At 39.1% G+C, this 20,507-nt stretch overlaps 1 protein-coding gene across 5 annotated transcripts in view; it reads left to right on the top strand.

Annotated features, from left to right (window-relative positions):
* The window catches only part of TSHR (thyroid stimulating hormone receptor), a 161,248-nt gene that overhangs the window by 131,572 nt on the left and 9,169 nt on the right, over positions 1 to 20,507 (top strand). For all 5 annotated transcript variants that reach the window (XM_086709096.1, XM_086709097.1, XM_086709095.1 and 2 more), the window contains one exon: positions 2,259 to 2,336. In XM_086709096.1, coding sequence (XP_086565222.1) covers positions 2,259 to 2,336 — 78 coding nt within the window. The remainder of the gene's footprint in view (positions 1 to 2,258; positions 2,337 to 20,507) is intronic.

Genomic DNA, 20,507 nt, shown 5'->3' with positions numbered 1-20,507 from the left:
TGTGTGTGTGTGTGTGTGTGTGTGTGTATGTATGAGATTAATTGAACCCCTCCATTTCAGACTTAACAATGTCCTAGAAGCTTAGGGATTTTCTCAGTCACTGCCTGAAAAGCCATGTCCTGCCCATACCCTGTGGCATTTGTAAACCAGCTGTCTGTCACTGCCATCAAGAAAGTCACGTGGCCACCACACCATATGCTGAGTCTTCTTTCATTCTGGATTATTTTTTCCTTAAAGCAATCTCATGTGTCACTAAAAGTTGAAATTCACCCACCTCACTGCTTTTGAAGAGAGCTACATTGATTTTTTTAAATTTTTTAATGCTTATTATTTTGAGAGAGAGAAAGAGAGACAGAGTCTGAGTTGGGGCAGAGAGAGAGGGAGACACAGAATCAGAAGCAGGCTCCAGGCTCCAGCTGGTCAGCACAGAGCCTGACAAGGGGCTCAAATCCATGAATTGTGAGATTGCGACCTGAGCCAAAGTTGGATGCTTAACCAACTGAGCCACACAGGCACCCCTGATTTTGTTTTTATTCACTCATTTACACATTCATTGTCTGTAATCTTATCTATACAACCTGCCCCACCCCCAACAAACACGATTGTCAGAGATAATACATGCCACCTAATTAAATTTTAATTTCAGATAAACCACAACTTTTTAGTATAGGAATGTTTCAAAAGTTACATGGGGAATACTTATGCTAAAAGTTATTCATTGTTTATCTGGGCATCTTGTATTTTTACTTGCTAAACCAGGCAACCCTGCCCCAAAGAAATTCACCACCTTCACCATGGTCATTCCCTTCTTGATTTAAAATATTCTTAATGTTTATTTTTTGAGAGAGACACAGAAAGAGAAAAATGGTGTGCAAGCAGGGGAGGGGCAGAGAGAGAGGGAGACACAGAAACCAAAGCAGGCTCCAGGCGCTGAGCTGTCAGCACAGAGCCTGACACAGGGCTGGAACTCATGAACTGTGATATCATGACCTGAGCCAAAGTCAGATGCTCAACCGACTGAGCCACCCAGGGACCCCTCCCTTCCTGATTTAAGCCCAGGCTTCAGAAGCAAATGGGAATATTGACCAATATTGAGAAAATTTAAATCAGTTGGCACTGAAGTGGATTGAAAACTACAGTCACCACTGATCAGGTACAGGCATACCTCATTTTACCACGCTTCCCTTTATTGTGAGTCACAGATATTGCATTTTACAAATTGAAGGTTTGAATCAACCCTGCATCAAGCAAACTCTACTGGTGCCATTTTTCAACAGCATTTGCTCATTTTGTGTCTGTCACATTTTGGTAATTATCACAATATTTCAAACTTGTTTATTGTTATTATATTTAAATTGCTGCAATCTCATGATAAAATTTGAATGGATGAGGAGTTGCTCCTTATGGATGAGGAAAGAAAGTGGTTTCTTGAGTTGGAATCCACACCTGGAGAAGATGCTGTGAAGATTGTTCAAATGATAACTCAAGGATTTAGATTATGACATAAATTTAGTTGAGGCAGGGTTTGAGAAGATTGACCCCAACTTTGAAAGACGTTCTGTGGGTAAAATGCTATCACACAGCATCACATGCTACAGAGAAATAATTCTTGAAGAGAAGAGTCAATCAATGCAGCAAACTTCACTGTTGTCCTAAGAAATTGCCACATTCACTCTGACCTTCAGCAGCCACCACCCCAATCAGTCAGCAGCCATCATCATCAAGGCAAGTCCCTCCGCCAACAAAGAGATTACGACTTGCTTAAGTTCAGGTGACCGTTAGCATTTTTTAGCAACAAAGTGTTCAATTAAGATATGTACATTGGGTTTTTAGACATGATGCTATTGTACAATTAAAAGTCTGCAATATGGTCTAAACACAACTTTTATATGCAATGGGAAACCAAAAATTCACTTGACTCACTTTATTGTGGTGGTCTGGAACCAAATCTGCAGCATCTCTGAGGTATGCCTGTAAATAGGGAATGAGACAATTTTTATAAAATCTAGATGTGCAAACTGGATCCTGAACATGCTCACTTTCAAAGACTTCTGCCGAAATTAATATGTATAAACCTTGCACCACTAAAACCTAGAATGTTTTGAGTGCTTAAGCCAGAAGAAGGTAAGGTGTTTTCCAAATTCTTAGAAACCAGTTAATAGCTAGGGAAACCATGCTCACATTTTATTTTGGAATTTGCGTCAATTCGCTTAACCTCACCTAATTCATTCTCTCTCTCTCTCTTTCTCTCTCTCTAGTTACCTGAACAAGAATAAGTACTTGACAGCTATTGACCAAGATGCATTTGGAGGAGTATACAGTGGACCAACCTTGCTGTGAGTAAGACATACAGAAGAATATGTCGGTCTTTATTTTATTTTATTTGGAATAAAGGACAGTCACTAAGAGAAGCAGCTGATGTTTACAGGTAGGCCATGTTGTCTTGGCTAAAGACATCCTCAGTAGTCTTCCACCCAGCTGTATAGGCTACTGCTTGGAAGAAAGTTCTTGTTCTTTGACACTCAGAAGCCCTCACACTCCACCGTACCATCCGGATGCCTCATTAGGAAGCCACCTTGGTTGGACATTCATGGAGGCCCCCAGTGCAAAAAAAAAAAAAAAACAGGCATCTTTGAGCAGGTGCTGTTTGCAAAATTCTGAGACACCAGGTCTACAAACAGGTGGCAGGCACTCTGTGCAGAGAAAAATGTGTGTGAATGTGCATTGCACAATGCTTGGCATGAAGAAGGAAGAGTATAAATTGTCTGACTCCTATCTGGTAAAATTTACAATCACTGGAAAAGATGAGACATAATTATTTTTAAAAACAGCAGTTTAGAATCTCACCATTGAACATCTGGTCCAGTCCTTGCCAAAGCAGAACACAGCACCCCAGGAGAAGGCACAAGGTAATCCATTAGAGGCAAGGATAAATATTAGAGGTTCTATTTATATTTAAGATTTTAAAAATAAGGTGGCACCTAGGTGGGTCAGTTCATTAAGGGTCTGACTTTGGCTTGGGTCATGATCTCACAGTTCATGGGTTCGAGCCCCACGTGAGGCTCTGCGCTGACAGCTCAGAGCCTGGAGCCTGCTTCAAATTATGGGTCTCCTTCTCTCTCTGCCCCTCCCCGCTCACACTCTGTCTCTCTCTTTCTCTCTCAAAAATAAACATTAAGAAATGTTTTTAAATAAGGACAAATTAAGTTTTGGTACTATATACACAGATGACTGCAGCCCCTCAGGTGTCAGGTAGGGAATGGACACATTCCCAGGGAACAGTGGGTGATCCACAGTCTTGGGTACTTAACATCGTCACTCTTTCACTTCTAACAATCGTACTTCCTTTTTAGATTGAATGCACCTAGTTAAGTGAATTTATGACCTTATTTTCTTTCTTTTTTAAATTAATGTTTTATTTTTATTTTTGAGAGAGAGAGAGAGAGAGAGAGAGAAAGAGCACATGAGCAATGGAGGGGCAGGGAGAAGGGGACAGAAGATCTGAAGTGAGCTCTATGCTGACAACAGAGAGCCCAACTGGGGGCTCAAACTCATGAGTGTGAGGCCATGACCTGAGCTGAAGTTGGACGCTCAATGGGCTGAGCCACCCAGGTGGCCATATGGCCTTATTTTCTTAACACATAGGTGCCATATGAGAGGGCAGAGTGACCCTAAAAATCTACTATACCACATGGGATTCATTGTTAACTGAGGGCAAAGTACTTAAAAGCATTATACATTTTTCTTTCTACAAAAAGTCAAGTGAAAAAAAAATGTGCTGGCCTTTTATGTGATTTTTTTTTTTAACCTGGAAGATACTTTTAAAAGATGACTTTATAGGGACTCCAGGGTGGCTCAGTCCGTTGAGCCACCTCTTGATTTTGGCTCAAATCATGATCTCACAGTTTGTGGGATCAAGCCCTCTGTCGGGCTCTGATCTGACAGTGAGGAGCCTGCTTTAGATTCTCTCCTTCCATCTCTCTCTCTGCCCTTCCCCCACTTGTTCTCTCTCCCTCTCCCTCTCTCTCTTTCTCTCTCTCTCTCTCTCAAAATAAAAAAATAAACATTAAAAAAAAGACAACTTTATAACTGCTCCTTCAAGGGGCACCTAGGTGGCTTAGTTGGTTAAGCATCCAACTTTGGCTCATGTCATGATCTCACAGTTCATGGGTTTGAGCTCCGAGTCGGGCTCTGTGCTGACAGCTCAGAGCCTGGAGCCTGCTTCAGATTTCTGTGTCTCCCTCTTTCTCTGCCCCTCCTCTGCTCATGCTCTGTCTCTCTCTTTCTCTCAAAAAAATAAAAACATTTTTTAAAAAATTTTAAAGAATTATAACTGCTCCTTCAGGATAAAGGTGATATTTCACTAATTAATGTTGTTTCTCTGAAGAAATTTGTGCTTTGGAAATGACCTTTAGAAACAGGTATTTAAAAACATTTCCAAGTTATGTAATCTTCCTGATGAGAATGGTGAATATCACTTATGAAAATTATGTTTGTTAAAACCAGAAATTGAATTTTATCCTTTTTAAAAATATTTCAAATCAATAATTACAATGGTCTTAAAATCCACGTGTATAAAATATGGAAATGACACATGCATAGGTTAGTGTGCAAAAACAACTGATGGACATCCAAGAATATGAATTTCAATAAAAAACTTGTATTTAGTTCCTGAATTGGATTGAGAGTTGAGAATCTTAACTTAGTGAGTACAGCCATGCCTGCCTTAGTCCATGGGGAACCATCTATCTTTGTGAGGTGACTTTTTCACTGACAGCCACTTAAACCTAGACTGAAACAGAAGCAGACCTCTGAATAGCTATATCAGAAAGGGTTAAACAGCAATTTTCAAAATTAGTGAAGTATATTTAATTACAGTGCTTTCACTTTAGTGAAATTTTTTTAAAAGGTTACTCATTTATTTTCATCTTATCTTTTAAAATGTATGTTTAGTGTGTTTTATAGTGTATATAACATGGTATTACAGTAATGTGTGCATGGAGATCATAAATGTACACAGGTTAAAGGCACATACTCAGTTTTTGCATGTGAATATGTGACCTTGGAAGAATTTAAAGACCAATGATGTAGACTACGACCACTCAAATCGGGGCCACTACAAGGTGAATGGCTAGCCCCAGAATGTACATCAAAATACAGCTTCCTTTATGGAGAAAATCTTCCCATAAAAGCAAAGTTGCCCCAACTGAACAGTGTGCTTCATGAAGTCATTGGCTTGCCTTACAGTACAAGCTTCTTACATTTGTCAAGGACTCATAAGAAACAGTTGGCCAGTGGGCACCAAGCTTTGAGTAGCACTAGTCTAGATGACAAGAGCCTCCAAATCTCCCTTTGCCTTCTATCTCGGTCCCTCTCAATACCGTCTTCCCCAAGCCTGTGTGTGTTAAAATGCAAATAGGATCTTAACACCAATTCTGGTCTCCTGTATCCCTCAGGATAAAGACCTTGGTGTGGCACGCAAGGCTCCATTATAATCTTCAGCTTTGTCTCTCACACCACTATACACCCCTGACCAATTATCTGTCTGTATTAGCTCTCCTAATACTCCAACCTACTTACAGGGCTATGTTAAACTCTTTCTTCGTTCTGCTTGGAAAACCCTACCACAACTTCATCTGTCTGATTAGCACCTACTACCATTTTATTTTTCAACCAAAAACCTCCTCCTCACTGAAGTCGTTCTTGACCCTTATTCTCCTTAGGGAAAGATAACCATTTCTTCTTCTGTAGTCTAGCCCCTCTATGTATGCATCTCAAAGCAACAGTAGTATGTTTCTATCTCTCCAAGAGCTCCTAGAGGGCAGGATTATGCCTGTCTTGTTTCTACAGTTCTACTTCGTTTTACAATGCCTAAAACATAGTACTAGCTTTAAAAATGTTAGCAAAATTAATACGGTATACAATAAATACTTGAATCACACTTCTGTAAATGCTGTAGCCTTTAAATAGCAGTCACATTTTAAAGATATTTCAGTACTTTGTCCTTAAGGGAGAGTGTCCATTTATACTTCTTTCTAAGTGGTAAATTAATGTATCTATTTGTTTCTGTTGCTTAAAAGTTGTTTTGATAGTATTGGCAAGATTTTTTTTTTCAAGACTCTGGCCAAGTTAAGAGCAGCTGTGCAACTACTTGACAATGCAATTCCTGCTTCTGGACACAGGCCAGGTTGTGAAAAGTGAGCTAGATTAGGAGCGAGGCCTGGACTTGACTCCTGCTTTCATCACTAATTGTGAGACCCATGTCTCAGTGATCTTATTTGTCAAAGCAGAGTTACTAAAAGTAGTGAAGCTTAAGTAAGAAAATAAACTAAAACCACTTTGTATATGTTTCACGAATGTTAAGCATTGTGATTACCTTCGCTTCTTCCTGCCTCTTGATACTTCATTATTCTTACCTTTCTAAGCCTTTCTGCTCACTCCTTCCTAATCTTTCTCACTAGCGATCACTGCCCCCAGTACTTCAGTCCCGAGCTCTGGTTCTTTCTCCTCTCTGTCTCTCCTTTGGTTAAATCACTTGTTCTCAAATATTATGACAATATGAGAGAAATTTTCAATTTCAGGTTTTTCAGAACTTAGCTCTGATTTAGTTATCTCACTTGCCTGAAATTTCTGCTCCTTCCCTGTCATTCTGATCCATTTGCATCAGTTCGATTAAATTCTTCCTAATCAACCTCTGAAAATGTACAGTAAACATTTATTGATCATAGGCTAAGCTCAGGACTCTTCGTTAGGAGCTTTTGATAGGGGGGATTCCTATTTTGACAGGTGGTCAGGGAAAGCCTCTTTGAGAAGGTAACAATTGGGAAAAAATATGAAAGTCATAAAGGAACAAGGCATGTGACTACCAGAAAGAAAAGCATTCTAGACAAAGTGCAAAGACCCCCAGGTAAGAACATTCCTGGCATGTTTGAGGAATAGCAAGGAGGCTGTTGTAGCTCAAGAAGAGTAAACTAAATAGAAAAAAGATAGAAGTTGTGGTCAAAAAGATAATGGGGTGGGGAGAGCAACTTGTGGATGGCCTTAAATGTCACTTTAAGGTCTTTTATTTGCTCCTAGATATAGAGGAAGCCATTGGAGTCTTTTGCCATGATCTGACCTTTGTTTTAGTAGGGTCACATTGGCTGTTGTATTGAGAGTAGGGTGCCAAGTCTGGGAGCTGGGACACCACTTAGGAATGTATAAAAATAATGTAGGCATGAGGTGATAGCAGCTTGTAACAAGGTAGTAGCAGTGAAGGCAATAAGAAACGGTCAGTTCAGACTATATTTTAAAGGTAAAGCCAATATGATGTGCTGATGAAATGTACATAGGGAATGAGAAAAAGAGAAGAATCAAAGACAACTGCAAGGGTTTTGGCGTGAGCAGCCAGACGAATGGGATCACTACTTCCTGAGAAAGGGAAGACTGTGGGAGGAGTTGGTATAGTGGTGAAGAACAGTCTGAGGTATGTGTGAAACATCCAAGCAGACTGTGATAGCTACAGATGGGAAAGTAACACGAGAGATCAGGGCTAGAGATGTATTTGAGATGCTTTGGAACGTAGGTGGTAATGGGAGATGTGATTATGGAGGAAATCTCAATAAATGGCTAGAATGGAGACTTCTGATAACCCTCCCCACCAAGAGAGCTCCAAGAGAAAGTTCTGGAAATAAAATAGATTGATACATTATCTGACAGGATTGGCTGTATGAACAACTATTTTGATAGATGTTTTAGAGAACTATAGAGCATGTGCAAGACTTAGCAAGAAGTCCATCCAAACAAGGTACATAAATAAGAGACATGTTTCATAAAGATGTTTCGTAAGGAAATAAAGCTACACAAGAAAGGAAATGAAATCAAAATATGCAGAGTTGTAATAACCAAAATACTAAATATAAGCTTAACCAAATATGTCCTAAAACTGTTTCAGGAGATTAGAGGGGGTGTCAGGAGAATTTGTGTGTAGGGTGATAGAAGAGAGCTAAATCCTCATCTTCCCTAGCAGGAAGTCAGTGGGTGAATCAAAAGCCAATAAATCAAAATATATTTACAATTATGGGAAAAAATACGAGTTAAAAGTTAAAAGTAGTTGTTTTCAGGGCATCAGAAAGCAGACTGCAGGGAGGAATTGCACCAGAGCCTGTATAACTAAGCTTCCAGTGTAGTTTGCTTTTTAAAAATAGGTCCACACATTATTTTAATGAAAATTAGAATTTAATTTAAAAAGAAAACCATAAAGCACAGGAAAAGAGGACAATGGATATGGCAGCATTTGAAATGCCAGTAGCAGGAAAGTAAGAAATGAACAAAGAGTTCAATCTCACCCTTCAGATTTCAGGCAGTTGTCTTAAAGAGCATCTAGTAACTACTCATGAATGGCTTTGTAACATCACCATGTACCTCTTGTCTTGAACATTTGTCAAAATCTTTATCACTGTATTTCCCACAGATCTTCTCCCTATTAACCAGATTTTAAGATCCTAAGGAAATCGACAATGTCTTACACGTTCTGTAATTTCCCTGCTTCAAAAGACAAGACAGCAAGTATTCAATAAATATTTGATAAGTTGTAACTGAATACCAAATAGCCATGATTTGGGTGTGAGTTGGTGTTAAAGCCAACTTGGAAAACCTTAAACTCCAACTAAAGAGAAGAAAAATGGCTGGTATATATCTCTGCTTCATAAAGATATTTAAGAAAGAACACAGTCATTTCTAACAGTCAACAAAAACAGTAAATTTTGCCCACTTAGTTTACCATCTTTTCTCAAGGTCATTTCTCAAAAAAGAATCTAATTCAAAACAGGTGCAACATCTAAAGTACGGCCTGTTCTCCACCCTTTCCTATTTTTTAAAGCCTTTTAATATAGTTTGGGAGTTCAATAACATTTATTACCTATTGTTTTTCTAATCAAGACATGCAATCTCATTTTCTATTTTTATGCTTCTCATTTTTGATTATCTTGTTTTCTTTTAATCTTATTTTGAAAGAGAAGCTCTCGGTGTTTATAATCCCAAAGGAAAGAATGCACTGAAATGCAATGCCTTCCATAATAACCAGAGTTCTCTAAGGTCTAAATTATGTAACTTACGTTAATAAGCATTTAACCTACCACTGAAAATGATTATAATAGTCCCAGTTACTATTATAAGTATCTCCTAAGAAGGGAACAGCTCTGTAACTATATCCTTGAGTCTGTGTAACATGCCTCAACAAAAATAAACTATTGTTGCTATTAGCTGATCAAATGAATTATTTAAAAATCTAAAGATCAAGGCACTGCCATCTGGGTTTACAGAAGAATAAGCACCTTATGTTCTTATCTTTTACTCAATGATCTTCACAAAATCATACTATTAGATGGATGAAAAATTGTGGCACAGTTCTTTTGGGCATATCTGAAGTCCACTGGTGTGTTGAATGCATAATTTTCTAGGTATGAACCTGGACAAATTTATTTTTTTATTGAGATATAATTTCCATACAATAACATGCAGTTTTCAAGTATACAATTTGATAAGTTTGGGCAAAATTATGTTATCCTATCTTAGTCAAGGCTTCAAACATTTTCATCAACCAGAAAATTCCCTCATGCTCCACCTTCCGTATACAACCACATATCTATGTATTTTTCTAATGTAAAAGTCTAGGAGTAAAATTGTTAGGTCACAGGACAGATTACATTTAACTTCATAGGAAATAATGCCTCCCAAAAATCCCATTTTCTACTCAAACCAGAGAGGTATGAAAGTTTGATATTTGCTTACTCATTATATTGTCAGACTTTTTGATTTAGCCATTCTAGTTGCTATAAAGTGGTTTCTCATTATGGTTTACTCTGTTTTCCCTGATTATTAATGATGTTGAGTACCTTTTCATGTACCTCATAACCATTTGTATATTTTCTTTTGTCAGGTGTCTGCTCAAATATCTTACCTTATTTGATTAGATTGTCTTTTTGTTGTTGAGTTGCAATCCTGAGTACATTTTAGCCCTAAATGAAATCAGCTTTAGTCCTGACCCCCCAGGCCATCACCATCCATAGTTGAACCTCTCCTTTTCTCTTTCCTTTCTAAGGAGAAATAGCTAATCTGAAGCAAACTTGTAGGAGTGCCTGGGTGACTCAGTTGGTTAAGCATCCAGCTTTGGCTTAGGTCACGATCTCCCGGTTCATGGGTTCAAGCCCTGCGTCAGCACAGCCCTCTGTGCTGACACATCAGTGCCTGAAGCCTGTTGCGGATTCTGTGTCTCCCTCTCTCTGTGCCCCTCCCCTCCTCATGCTCTGTCTCTCAAAAATAAATACACATTAAAAAAATTTTTTTAAGAAAATGAAGTAAACTTGTGCAAGGTGTTCATTTACTCACTTATTCTACATTTTCCTGAGCACCTACTGAACTCCATGAATGTTATAAGCATAAGACATAACTTCTGCTTTTAAAGAGGTTACAGCCAAATTTAGGAGAAATGTGAGTAAATAACTGTAAGTTTGATGTCAAAAGAGCCATGACAGATATTTAGAGAATCAAGATACCATTTCTAGGTAGGGTGACCAGCAAAGGCCTCATTAAAGAAGATGGTATTTGATGGGCTTCAGATAAGGGGTAGAATTGCAACAGACAGAGATGGAGAAAGAACAAAGGCAATTCTACGGAAAAACATAGGATGTGTTCAAAGAATAGTAACAATAACAGCAACAAAACATAATTTGGGGCAAAGGATAGTGTTGGAAAAGTGTATTGTGTTGAAATCATGTTGTGAGGAATATGACCTGACTCAGCAGGTCAAGGATGGCCCACTGAAGAATTACTATGGAAATATTAGTAATAGTTATATAACCCATTACAGTTTGTGGCCCTTTTCAACTCACCCCCATGCCTTCTTCCTTTCACCTTCACCCACCCTTGGCCCTGACACTATTAGTCTTGGATACCTCTGTCCCAACAACTGTGCTGTGACTGCTCATCTATATCTCCTGGCTATTTGGCAGGCACTGGACCTCCAAAGAGAGGGACAAGATCAAATCCAAAGACCTAATCAGCCTGGCACTCCTTGTCTTCCTTTCTGTGTTTGTCAAACAGAGCCTTTGGGGCAGCTCTCTTGGACAGGAAGGGAACCTCCTAGGGGTGGAAAACCAGAGGAGGTTTGTCTGCTAGGCTGCTCTGCTCACTGGAGTGATAAATGAGTTGCAAAGGTAAACATACTCTTACAGTTTCTGGCTCGGGCATCAAGCCATCAAGCCAGCAGACCTTTGCCAAGGGATCCAAGTTGTTGGGGAAGCAACCGAAGTGGGTCATCCCTCCTAAGACACACACCTGTGTCTCCAGAGGCAAGGAGATGGCTTGCGACCATTTTGTTCAGTCCTTGAGAGCTACAAGGAAGGTCACAGAAGAATTTGAAGAGAAAGAGTAGATAGAAACCTTTCCATAATTGTGTGCATGCTGGCTTCTTGAAGTAGGATGGCCTACTTCAGTCCTAGGAATCTTCAGACTGGAAGACTCGTGTCAACAATTCACGAGAGTTGGATAACAAAAAAATCCAAATTTATTGATCAGTAGCATCTCTTACTACCATAGCCACTGATATGAGAAAACAGAGCTAATACTTTAAGTCACAGCAATCTATCATGGTAGGGTTACTTTTTATACCTAATGAGAAAACATTGCAGAGAATTCCTAAACTAGAGGGCTGACTCTTGGTGGGAGAGAGGTGATGGAGTTATTACAAAGGTCCTCAAAATCATATGAACCTTTGCATTTCTTCAACTGACTAAAATTTCAACTACTATAATCCTCAAAAGTTTTTTTACTTTAACTGAAAGAGAAGTTCTCCAAAGCACCAAGAGCCAGTGTCCTGGAGCAACGGCCTCAAATGATCATGCGTTTTCCACCAGGGGATTCAGTCTGAATAAATGTTCTCATATCTATGCCAATATGGACAGTAAACTGGGATGACCTTTCATCTATAAAAATGAATAATTCACAAACCCATTAACTGTTTCTTGTAACATGGTTTTGCTAAAATTAGTTCTTTAAGTAAGGGCTTTTTACTTTGGTCAAAACTGATAGAACATAAAAGAATATTTGCTGAGTCTGAATTCTAGGAAAACAATGCTTACAAAATGTTCTAAAACATATAAATTCTGAACAGTTTTATTAACTAATCACTGCTCTTTAGTCAGGAGTCCTCAACCGTAACGAAGTCAGAGCACATCTTCTTTGCAATTTTAAGTATAAACAATCTACCTTTAAGTAAGCACCTACTAGGCTGTCTGCTAAATATTTTGTATAAATTATTTTATTTCATCCTATCAATCCCAGAGGATTCTGACCCCTCCAACACTACTCCTCTCAGAGTTTTTGGTGATTTCACCCACATAAAGTCTCAATCAGTCATGGGGTGAAAAAAAGATTGCATAGAGCCAAATAGATGAGGCAAAAATCATTATTCTATAGCACGTTTTACTCATGATTTTACAATTAACTAGAAGATGCTGACAAGAGACTTACTGATAGGAGGGATAAATTAACCTAGGATTAAAATTTTCAACAAATAACCCACAAACATAAGCACATGAAACAGTTTTTGGTGTGCACAATTAGGCACTCAGTTCTTCCCAAGTAAGTATAGATGAATGCTAAATTCTTTGACTCTTCTGAGATTTTTACTCTTGCGACAGGAAATAAGGTAGTTAAGGATTATCATTCTGACACACTATTTCTGCCAAGTCACTGAAATCCATTTTGTTAATTATGTTCTGTTTCTGAGTCTAAAGAAAATAAACACCTTAAAAGAAAGTGGACTTTTCACGTCTCACCAGTAGCATTGAGGTCCTTTAGCCACTGTGGTGATGGTCATTTCGTATGTGTTTTGGGGAGGAGAGGGAGAGGATTCAACACTAAGGACAAGGAAGGTTTTTATTTCAGTATCTGAATATTGACAATAAATTGCCATCATTTCCTCTTGTCATTGTGTGGTGGAGAGCTGACCATACTGACTTACAGTATATGGGTAGTTTGTCTTTGAAGAATCCATTATGCTTATATGGTAAGTTCCATGGGATTTCATAGGTCACAGAAGCAAAAGGCTTAAAAGAAATATAATTATACAAACTTGAGAGATAGAGGAAAGGTTAACAGTGATTTCTGAGTTACAAAGCAATTATATTTTTGAGCTTCAGCTGTGTTCTCTGTTCTTTACAGATAGTATATCACCTTTACCCTTTTTAACTATTCAGTAGCAGGTGTTATTATCCCTATTTAACAAAGAGAAACTGAGGTGCAGAGATAATAGGTAAGTCCCCAAGGTCATCTGGCCATAAGCGATGGTGCTAGAATGCAAACCAGCACTAACTAACCCAGAAACACCATCTCTTCCTAGGGGCACAAAGAGGCACAAAGTGAGCCCCTTTCACATATGATTGTTCTTGCACCTGTTGTAATTCTCCAACTTTCCTAGATCATTTTCTTCAATTTCTGCTTAAAATGCTCCAGTTCTTACAAATAGCAAAGACTTTGCTGAAACAGCTCCCTATCCATGATCTGTTCTCTGATTCCATCTCCTACTTCTTTCCTACTCAACACTCCACACCAGCCACACTGAACACATCCCCCTCCAACATGTTGCCACCTAGGGGTTGTGCACTGTCTTCTCTACATAGATGGCTTTTCCCCCAGGTATCCATGGGACTTGCTCCTTCGCCTCCTTCAATTTTTGCTTAAATGTAATCTTCTCATCGAGGTCTTCCCTGAACACCCTATTTAAATTTGCAAGCTGCACACATTGCACTTCCTTCCTGTATGTTTCTCCTGCATGCTTATCACTATCACCATCTGGATGTCTAATAGGCATCTCAAACTCAACCTGTCCAAAACTGAACCCGTGATCTTTCCCTCCACTCCTGCCTCACTTCCCCATTTCAGGAAATGGAAAGTCTATTTTTTAGTTGCAGACCATAAATCTCAGAATCATTCTTTTTTTAACCTTTTGTTTAAATTTTCTTTAATGTTTATTTATTTTTGAGAGCGACAGAGATAGAGCATGAGTGGGGGATGGGCAGACAGAGAGAGGGAGACACAGAATCTGAAGCAGGCTCCAGGCTCCGAGTGCCTGGATGTAAGAGCCTGAGGTAAGGCTCAAACTCATGAACCACAAGATCATGACCTGAACCTAAGTCAGATGCTTAGCCCACTGAGCCACCCAGGCACCCCTCTCAGAGTCATTCTTGACTCCCCTCTTTTCCCACCCATATCCAATGCATGAGAAAGTTCCATTGGCTCTACCTTTTCAATCTGTAGAAACTCCAACCATTCTCAGCAGTTCCAGTGCTACCACTCTGGTCCAAGGCACCTTCCTTGGACCTTGGTCTTCTTGTTTCTACCCTTTGCTCTCTTTGGTTTACTTTCAAAGCAGTATCCAGATTGGTCCTTTGAAATCCTTGGTCAGATTACACCATTCCTCTGAAGACTTCTGATCTCACTCTGATAAAAGACAAAGTCCTTCTGATGGCCTACAGCCTTGTAGGAATATGATCTAGCTCCCCGTTACCTCTCTGATTTCACCCACATTTTCGACTCCCCCACTGTCTCAGCTCCAGACACACTGGTCTCCTTGCTTCCTCAAACATAGCAGGGCCTATGACACTATCTGGTCTCCCAGCCTGCACTGTTCTTGCCTCAGGCATCAACATGTTTCTCTCTCTCCCTCACCTCCATTGGACCTCTGCTCAACTGTCTCCTCCATGAGGCCTTCCCTGACACCCTCCCCAATTGTGACCCCATTCTTAAGCTCTTCCTTTCCTCTTCCCTGTCTTCCTCTTTCCCATAGTACTTATTATTATTATTATCAAATATACGATGTTTTTTTTTAATGCTTATTTATTTTTTTGAGAGAAAGAGAGAGACAGAGCATGAGCAGGGGAGGGGCAGAGAGAGAGGGAGACACAGAATCTGAAGCAGGCTCCAGGCTCTGAGCTGCCAGCACAGAGCCTGAGGCAGGGCTCAAACTCACAAGCCATGAGATCATGACCTGAGCTGAAGTCAGATGCTCAACCAACTGAGCCACCCAGGTGCCCCAAATATACTCTGTGTTTTACTTATTTTTTTTTATTGTCCCTCTCTCTCCACTAGAATATAAGCATGAGAGGAACAAGAATTTCTTCCCATTTACTTCACTGCTAGAGACCTAGCTGCTTGTATCATAGATCAATACATAAAAAGCAATCAATAAATATTTGTTGAATAAATGCATATCATGTTTTAAAATGCTCATAATCAATCAGGCTCACTCTTGAACATATAGCTTTTAAGCCCTTAAGCTTTTAAGCCCTTTCTGAGTCAGTATTAATAAATTAAACTGCCTTTTAAATGGTAAATTAATCTTCTTTCTGTTTTAGATGCATTTCATCTACCAATTTGCAGATGTGACTATACATTTTTAATGGGTCAGCTTCCACCTATTGACCTTTAGGAAAAGCCCACATTTATTACAAGCAAACATTAAAGAGACTTGAAATTGCTGCTGAAACACTGGCAGGCTAATTAGTGCTTATTTAATTTACAACTGGGGGCGCCTGGATGGCTCAGTCGGTTAAACATCCGACTTCGTTTCAGGTCATGATCTCACGGTTGGTGGGTTGGAGCCCCATGTCAGCTGTGCTGACAGCTTGGAGCCTGGAGCCTGCTTTGGATTCTGTGTCTCCTTCTCTCTCTGCCCCTCCCCAGCTGGCACTCTGTCTCTCTCTCAAAATTAAATAAACACTAAAAAAATTTTTCATTTACAATTGAATTCATCAAAGGTTCATCTTAAGTAACAATGACAATGCATATCACAAAAATGGAAATTATTTCCATGTTTGGGGATGTTAGAATACATAATTGCTTGAGGAGAAATTTGTTCTTCTGATGACACCGAATATCAATTGGGTCTTTTTTTTTTTCCTGGCATCATTAAAATTCCATGATATTCTTGCCCTGTATATAACCCTGCAGGTCTCACTCTTTCCAAATTCATGTCCTGTTACTTTCATTAGACACATAACTTGAGGTGGTTCCCATGACCTAGACAATTAGATTTCCTACTGTCTGCCAGGCTTAGCTCCACTGCATTGTTTTGTGAGTAAATACTTGCTAGAGACAAATTCTCAGGAAGCTTGGTACCCAACACTTAATGAGCTCTTTGTGGAAAGTGCCAAAGTCACTAAGAGAGAGGGCAGCCCTCCAGCCTGTAGGTCTCCATCCATTTGGCTACACTCACAAATCATTTTGGGCCCCTTTAGTGCTGATAGCTGCTCTCCATATTCTCTCACTCCAAAACAAAATGTTTAAATCTTGCTATGTTTTGCAAGTTTTATTTTAGGAAAGAAGGTACACTGTTAGTAAATCCTGGATTCAAAGTGGTCAAATAAAAAATTAGGTGAATGAGGAAAGATACAGCTTCAAATAACTTAAAATGATCCCTGCCTTGTTGAGTTTGGGGATTTTGCCAGACTGAGGCTCGTTCTCTCCATCAACACCAGAGATGGGAATCTGCCTAGTTGTCTAGTTGTCTGGCTGACTCAACACTCAACAGGTATCTGTTCTAAGCTCTTGCACAGATCTACGTATTAAATGGAGTAATGACTAAGAGTTAAGGTGATAAATTCAACCTAAGCTTTTATTTCCTCTCCCTCTTGAGAGGCCCCTAAAATGATGGGAATGGCATTTTTATATACATAAATACACAAGGACGGAGAGGACAGATGAGAGTGCGTGGGTGGTCTGGTGAGCTACAGAATTCTGAATGAGAAAAGGCAGAAGAGAAGGAGACAAACATGAGTACGCAGAGGAAGCACACCTGAGGAGACAGCTGCCTTGCCTTGCAGAACCTCTGAAGGGTGTGGGATTTGGAGGTGATGGGGGTGGCAAGTGGCAGAGTGAAACGTGGGGCTATAAACAGAAGGATTTATTGAGGGTCTGCATCTGAAAATGTTAACCCACCACCCTATTCATGTAAAATGCCAGCAGCCAAGAGTACCTTCCCTCTAGGCTAGAAATGTGAAGTCTCTTTTCTGAAGAAGTTGACAAATTGTAAAACAAACAAACAAAAAGCCTCCATATTCTGGCATTTTTAGGATACACCAGCATATAGGCCACACAATTGTCCTAAAGCAGACTCTCGCCAGTGGATAAGCTCCCAATTAGATTTTCAGTGCCTTGTTTTTAAGCATGAGCATGCAACCTAGGATCACCGGCCAAAGAACGTTTGTGACTTGAAAGATCAAAACCAAGATAAACAAGTGGGGTGGAAATAAGCCTGGAGGAGCCAAACACATTGAAGAGAACAGGAGAGAACTTTCAACAAAGCAACCATTAGTGACCTGAGATAAATCTGAGAAGACATGTCTCATTGCAAGGTGACAATAATGATAATAGATATTTATTGAGAACACACTGCCAGCTATTGTTCAACAAACCCGACATAAAGAAACTAAGGCACAAAAAGGTTAAGTGACTGGTAGTAAGTATAGAAGCCAGGATTCAAATCCAGATAGTCTGAATTTAAAAGCCATTCTTCTAAACATTCTAAACATAGTGTGCTTCCTCATATACACTATAAAAAAGGAAAACATGAAAGCTCTTCTTAAAATGTATCTTTGTATTTGACAAATATGTAGTCACAACTTTCTGTCTTTCAAGCACCAGTCTAAGTGCCAAAAATACAGCAATGAACAGAATAGGCAGAGTCCCAGCTTTCATCAAACTAAAACTAAAAATTCAAAGCCAGGCACAGGAAGACAAATCCTGCATGATCTCATGTATATGTGGAATCTAAAAAATTGAACTCATAGTAAAAGAGTAGATTGGTGGTTGCCAGGGATTGAAGGATGGGGAAATAGGGAGATATTGGTCAAAGGGTACAAAGTTTCAGTTATGCAGGATGTATTAAGGTCTGAGGACCTGATGTACACCAGAGTGACTACAGTTGATAATACCATTTTGTATACTTGAAATTTACTAAGAGAGTAGATCTTAAATGTTCTCCCCATTAAAAAAAAACTGTGTGAGGTGATGGATATGTTAATTGGTTGAATTGTGGTAATTATTTCAAAATGTACACATATATCAAAACACCACATTATACACCATAACTCTATACAATTTTTATTTGTCAATTATACCTCAATAAAGCTGGAAACAAAAGTTTAAGTTTTATTTATTTATTTTGAGAAAGAGAGAGAGAGAGAGAGAGAACAAATGTGAACGGGAAAAGAGTAGAGAGAGATAGAATCCCAAGCAGGCTCCTCACTGTAAGCACAGAGCCTAATGTGGGGATTGAACTCATGAACCGTGAGATCATGACCTGAGCTGAAATCAAGACTCCAACACTTAACTGACTGAGCCACCCAAACGCCCCTGGAAACAAAATTTTTTAATTAATTCTTTAAATTAAGTAGAAGAGATGGATGATATGGTCAAAGAATTCTACCATTAGATTCAATAAAAAATAATAGGAGAAATTACAAGAAAAAATGGGAATAAGTCTGATGAATATAGGAAGTTCCTTTTTCACTTCCTAGGAATTACAGAGAGGGAACAAAGAAAATACGAGGAGTAAGTTATCCTGGAAACAATACCAAAAATTGTCCGAAAGCTGAAGAACATAGCCCTCCAGATTGAAGGCTCCACCCTCACCCTCAGTGGCCAGCACAATAAGTGCAAAAAGATCCATATCAAGGGTTACCTTCATGAAATCTCACACTGGGAACAAAGAGAGTGCCGTATAATCATTTCACAAAATATACATGTATCAGATCATCATGTTGTATACCTTAAACTTACATATGTTATACATCAATTATATCTCAGTAAAACTGGAAATTAAAGAGAGAGAGAGAGAGCCATAAAAGCTACCAGAGAGTAAAAACCAGTCAATGACCAAAGAATAAGAAACTAAATCTCATCTTTCTTACCAAAAGCAACAATGAGTGATAGAATTCAGTAAAGCCTTTAGAATTCTGAAGAAAAACTATTTACAACCTGAAATTTTACAGCCAGGTGAAGTATCAACTGAATATAAGGATGGGGAAAAAAAGCCATTTTCAGACATGCAAGAATGCAGAAAATATCTCTTTCATATATGGCCTTTCTAAGAAATTACTCAAACATTTCCTCCAATGAAAGGGAAAAAATCAAGAACACTACACAGGATTTAGGAAGAAATTTCCACTGGGGACAAGGAGCAGTCTTCTAAGAAGCTAGAATTGTATAGACTTTGGAGGAACCATGGCTTTAAGCTGGAAAGCAATACATTGAGATCCAAGTTTTAGAAAGAACATTCTGTCTTTAAGTCTGAAAGTGGGATTAGTAGAAGGTTTCTAAGACCAGGCAGAAAGTTTTTGCACACCTCAGGTGAAATGTAATTCAGACCTAAACTAAGGTGGTTGTAATGAGAACTAGGAGACTGTAAATGGCTAGACTATAAACAACTGAGCTATCCTCTGATGAGGGGTATAGCTCAATTGCATCTTAGTATAGACATTCATGGCATAAATGTAGGGCAAGAGCAAAAGAGACTCCATGAGAACACAAGCCCCACAAGATGGTAGACAGAAAATAGGAAATAAACACCAGTAGGCTTGGAGGGAAGAATCAGGAATTCTTTGAGTGGAGAGTCAGTGTTACAACCGTGTTCAAGTATAAAGGAACTACCTTCCTTTCTGATAGCAGCCAGATTATATCTGATTAAAACTGTAGCTCTCTGCAAGAGGGGTTAAATCCCTAATAACGAGAAAAAGCAGTCAGTCCTCTTGCTTGACTCTATAAAGTACCAAAGTAGCATGAGTGGAGCGACCTACATCAGGAAAGAGCAGCAGCTCAGGAGCACTTTAGGTAACAGTAGGCCTAATGGATAGTTAGAGCTTCATCAAGTGGCTCTTGACAGCAGGGAGTCAGATGGTTCCAATAGATTCTAATTTGGGCTGTAAGTGGCCTTAGGTGCCTGAGATGAGTGCATAGGCCAGATCTGTAGGACATTAAAGAGCATGGCAGGAAGAGTAAGTGTTATTCATGGTACATTGGAAAGTCACTGAAAGGTTATTCAACCCATATGTTATGACTCAACCCATATGTGATGACTACTTTGGCTGCTATGTGAAGGATGGACTGGAAGGGAGGAAGGGTAGACAAGAAAGCTATTGTACCAACAGATGGCATTAGCTTAGACTAGAGAGTTTAAACTGGAGATGGAAATACATGGATTCAAAAGTTTTTTGGATGTTTGTTTTGTTTTGTTCTGCTAAATTTAATGGAAAAGAGTATGTTGGGTGGGGATGGGGAATCAAAAGCTAAGTGTAGGATGGACCTGTTAAATTGAAGTTGCCTATGAGGCATCCAGGATGAGATATCAAATAAGCAGTTGGATATGTAAGTCAAGATCTGGCCTGGAGCTATATTTTCTATATCTATATCTATATCTATCTATATATATTTATCTATATCTATATCTATATATCTATATCTATATATCT

This window comes from Puma concolor, chromosome B3 (genome assembly GCF_028749965.1).
Source record: "Puma concolor isolate L17-30 chromosome B3, mPumCon1.1.hap2, whole genome shotgun sequence".
Taxonomy (NCBI): domain Eukaryota; kingdom Metazoa; phylum Chordata; class Mammalia; order Carnivora; family Felidae; genus Puma; species Puma concolor.
The sequence above is the reverse complement of the archived record's forward strand: the minus strand, read 5'-3'. Positions and strand labels throughout refer to the sequence as shown.